Consider the following 4,922-nt stretch of genomic DNA (forward strand, 5'->3'; position numbering starts at 1 on the left):
CAATTGTATAGATAGTCACAAAAAAAACCAATTGTATAGACTCCAGTGATCACTGTTCACACACACATAAATGTGGAATTAATTTAATTTTCATTTACACAATAAATCATTGGTTAGGAAAAAATTTACACATATATTTAATTATGAATGTGAAATCAATAAAAATAATTATATTTTATAATAACTATATAAATTATCATAAAAAATAAATATAATTTAATAATTATATAAAATATTTTATAATATCAATATGTCAAATTTAAACTTTACACATATAATAAAATGCTAATTTGGCATTTATAAGTCAAGTAATATTCAATGATCATGTTACATGATCACGCTGATATTAATTTTGAAAGGATATTAACATTTAAATTTATATTATTATATTCTTTAGTATTTATTTTTGTCAATAATTACCCTTACATAAAATATTAAACTTATTAATAAAAGTAACAATATGAAAATATCAAATTAAATATGAATACAAAACATGAATAAACAACAATGGATTTTTTTTTCTTTTGTTAGTTTTCATTTCTCATGCATTCAAGTAGGATGAAAATTGTAGCATAAAATAAAATTTTCTTTTTAATATCTCTCCGTCTAAATTTAAGACTTTTTATCAAGTAATGTATGTTATATTTTTTATTAATTAGACAAATCTTAAATTTTTATTTTATTATATTTTATAAAAATTATTAGAAAAAAAATTTAAAAAGACAATTTATTAACTATGACTATTTCTCTATTAATTTTCAAATAAATTACATATATTTTCGTACAAGCCCGAAATTAAAACACATAACATGCTTTGTATATTACTCTAACAAACTATTTAAACTTTTTTTTTTTTGGTGACTAAACTATTTAAACTTTTCTTGTTCATTCACCGCACCCAAAAATAAAAACATAATAATAAAAATAAATAATTATTTTCAGAAAAAAAGAATCTTAGTTCCCGTATTTAATGCAGTTTTCTGTTTCTGGTATTTTTCTTTCTCATTTCTCTTTCTTTCCCTTTCTCTTGCTCTTTCTCTGAGCTCTAATTCCAACTGCAGCTCAAAACTCGCAACTCCAGATCCATTACAACTTCCCTATATACCTGGAATCGTTCCGTTTTGACTCACCGAGTTGCCTCTTCAAGCTCTCTTCTCACTTCTCATTGCTTAAGGTAAACAAAACTTTCCACACTTTTCTTTCCCCATTCAAATCTCCATTAACACCATCATTTCCTTGATTATCTCACACCCTCTGATTCGTTACCCCGCTGTTCATTAATCCTAGCTCATGTAATCTAAATTCCATTTTTTCCCTCTCTCTTTCTTGGATCATACTCTGCTGATTTTGTAATCTTGGGGTTTTCAAGCTTATCATTTCCAACCACAACCCCCCACTTTCCTTTCCTGATCTGGGTGCTATTAAAACTTGAACTTTCCCGATAAAAGTTAGATCTTTTGTGCAAATTTAGTGTCTTTGTTTGATTTCCACTTCTGGATGTGCGTGCTAAATCATAATCCAATAGAAATTGCTCTATAACTAACAAGAAGGGACAAAAATGGAAAAAAAAGGGTAGTCTTAATTTCAGACTTAGGGGTCATGAGGAGCATCAATTGCTATGTTCCTTTGTTTGTTTGTTTGTTGTTCATAGGATTCTTAGCTACTGAGGTAGTCCTAGGACAAAATTATAAGCCTGCAGATAACATTCTATTGAGTTGTGGTGGGCCTCCAACTAGTAAAGATTCTGATGGAAGGGTATGGTATAGTGATGTTGGTTCCAAGTTTGCATCATCCAAGGGAAACACCAGCACCTCGCTGGCGGCAACTCAGGACCCTGCTGTCCCTACTGTGCCATACATGAATGCCAGGGTGTTCCATTCGCCTTATACATACTCCTTTCCGGTGGCGTCCGGTTGGAAGTTCCTCCGACTGTACTTCTACTCGGCGTCCTACAATGGACTCAATGCCAGCGACGCGCTGTTCTCGGTGACTTCTCGGTGACTTCGCCGTCCTATACCTTGCTCAGGAACTTCAGTGTGGCGCAAACCACACTGGCTCTGAATTATGTCTACATTGTGAAGGAGTACTGCATCAATGTTGATGGGGACACCTTGAATGTGACTTTTGCTCCATCGACCAACAAGTCAAACGCTTATGCGTTTGTTAATGGGATTGAGGTTGTGTCCATGCCTGATATATATACTGAAACTGATGGTTCTACCATGATGGTGGGTACCAATTCTCCTATCACTGTTGACAACAGCACTGCGCTTGAGACTCTCTATAGGTTGAATGTGGGTGGAAATGATATCTCGCCTTCCCAAGATACTGGTCTGTTTAGGTCTTGGTCTGATGATGTGCCCTACCTATTTGGGGCAGCGTTTGGTGTGACCGAGCCTGCTGATTCGTCGGTCAAGATTCGGTATCCTCCAGGCACGCCAAGTTATATTGCTCCACTTGATGTCTACAGTACAGCCAGATCAATGGGGCCAACTCCGAAAATCACCATTAGATACAACTTGACTTGGATTTTTTCTATTGACTCTGGGTTTTCGTATCTTGTGAGACTCCATTTTTGTGAGGGAACATCAATTATAAACAAGATCAATCAGAGAGTATTTGATATATTCCTCAATAATCAAACTGCTGAGCCTGCGGCTGATGTTATTGCGATGGCACAAGAAGAATACGGAACTTCATATACAAATGGAGTTGCAATTCATAAAGATTTCGCTGTTTTTGTTCCCCATGGAGAGCCACGTCAGGATCTGTGGCTTTCATTACATCCTGATAAAACTATGAAGCCCAACTATTATGATGCAATCCTGAATGGAGTGGAGATATTCAAAATAAGTGATGCTAAGGGTAATCTGGCTGGGACAAATCCTATTCCTCCTCCAGTGCAAGATGACATTGACCCGGCTAAGGCTAGGAGTCATCATGCTATGTCGAAGAATCATACAGGAATAATTGCAGGAGGTGTTGCTGGAGGAATTGTTGTAGCACTTGTCATTGGACTATTTGCTTTCATTGTATCCCGTCGTCGCAGCCAAGGAAAGGAGCCTAGTTCAAGTGAAGGGCCATCCGGATGGCTTCCACTTTCTCTGTACGGCAATTCGCACTCTGCAGCTTCGGCCAAGACCAACACAACAGGAAGTTATACGTCCTCTCTGCCATCAAACCTTTGTCGTCACTTCTCATTTGCTGAAATCAAGGCTGCTACGAACAACTTTGACGAGGCTTTGCTTCTTGGTGTGGGAGGATTCGGCAAGGTTTACAAAGGTGAAATCGATGGTGGTTCAACCAAAGTAGCAATCAAGCGTGGGAATCCATTGTCTGAGCAAGGAGTGCACGAGTTCCAAACCGAGATTGAAATGCTCTCTAAACTCCGCCACCGCCACCTTGTCTCGCTGATTGGTTATTGTGAAGAAAACACTGAAATGATTCTTGTCTATGATTACATGGCCCATGGAACACTCAGGGAGCATCTATACAAGACACAGAAACCTCCATTGCCATGGAAGCAAAGGCTTGAGATATGCATTGGAGCTGCTCGGGGTTTACACTATCTTCACACTGGTGCCAAACACACTATCATCCACCGTGATGTGAAGACAACAAACATCTTACTTGATGAGAAGTGGGTGGCCAAGGTCTCTGATTTCGGCTTGTCAAAAACCGGCCCAACATTGGATAACACACACGTAAGCACTGTAGTAAAGGGTAGTTTCGGATACTTGGATCCAGAATACTTCAGGAGGCAGCAGCTCACTGACAAATCCGATGTTTACTCGTTTGGGGTGGTTCTCTTCGAGATACTCTGTGCTCGTCCGGCTCTAAACCCGACCCTTGCCAAGGAACAAGTGAGTCTAGCCGAGTGGGCGGCTCACTGCTACAGAAAAGGCAATCTTGACCAGATTGTGGATCCTTACCTCAAGGGCAAGATAGCCTTTGAATGCTTCAAGAAGTTTGCCGAGACTGCGATGAAGTGTGTGGCCGACCAAGGTATCGAGCGGCCGTCCATGGGCGATGTCTTGTGGAACCTCGAGTTTGCTTTGCAGCTGCAAGAAAGTGCCGAGGAGAGTGGCAAGGGCTTCGCTGGAATACTCAACGAGGAGGAGCCGCTATGCGCGGATCCTAAAGGGAAGAAGGACTCTGATGCATTGCCAATGTATGATGGCAATACTGATTCAAGAAGCAGTGGCATGAGCATGAGTATTGGTGGTAGAAGCTTAGCAAGTGAAGACTCTGATGGATTAACACCAAGTGCTGTTTTCTCTCAGATCATGAATCCAAAGGGTCGTTAAGTCCAGTTCAAGAAACTGAAATTGAAGTTTAAATTCCACTCACAAAAAACTACTCAAGTTTAGTAGTCTTAATGTGTTGCTTTCTCATCTTTTAATTACACAATGAGTTCAAATTTGAAGGGTTTTTCTCTTTCTTTTTTTTTTCTTTTTTTTTCATGTTATTAATTTTCCTAATATTACTACTTTTCCTTTGTACGGTTGTATCTGATTTATTATTTATTATTATTATATGTTTATGTAAGTTGTAATGCTGCTACTACATCAAAGATTAACCAGCAAACATGTTGTAACGAGGTTGTTATTATCAATAACTTTTAGATCCTCTTGAAGACAATTAGTGTCGCAATAGCAAAAATATTTGATTTTTGCCATCATTATCTCAAGTGTTTTAAATATTTTTAACCATTACATCAAAAGTTATATATTTGCTATAACATTTTTAGATTAAAATGTATTGACACATTGTCTAATTTGTTATATGTATTTGTAAAACTATCCTATTCATACAAATACAAATTAGCTGAAGTATGTGCGAATTCATAGTGTATGACAATTAAATTTTATATTATAAATTAAATTTTAAAAGTGATTTTATATTAAATAAAATACAATATT

General features: G+C 37.1%; 1 protein-coding gene across 1 annotated transcript; it reads left to right on the forward strand.

Moving 5' to 3' along the window:
* Positions 1 to 1,016: 1,016 nt before the first annotated feature.
* On the forward strand, positions 1,017 to 4,498 carry LOC130968983 (receptor-like protein kinase FERONIA). The gene is given in 2 exon segments (XM_057894525.1): positions 1,017 to 1,980; positions 1,983 to 4,498. Coding segments are annotated over 2 exon segments (2,706 nt in total). The 5' UTR covers positions 1,017 to 1,599; the 3' UTR covers positions 4,308 to 4,498.
* The last annotated feature ends 424 nt before the right edge of the window (positions 4,499 to 4,922 follow it).

This window comes from Arachis stenosperma, chromosome 1, assembly GCF_014773155.1.
Source record: "Arachis stenosperma cultivar V10309 chromosome 1, arast.V10309.gnm1.PFL2, whole genome shotgun sequence".
NCBI lineage: Eukaryota > Viridiplantae > Streptophyta > Magnoliopsida > Fabales > Fabaceae > Arachis > Arachis stenosperma.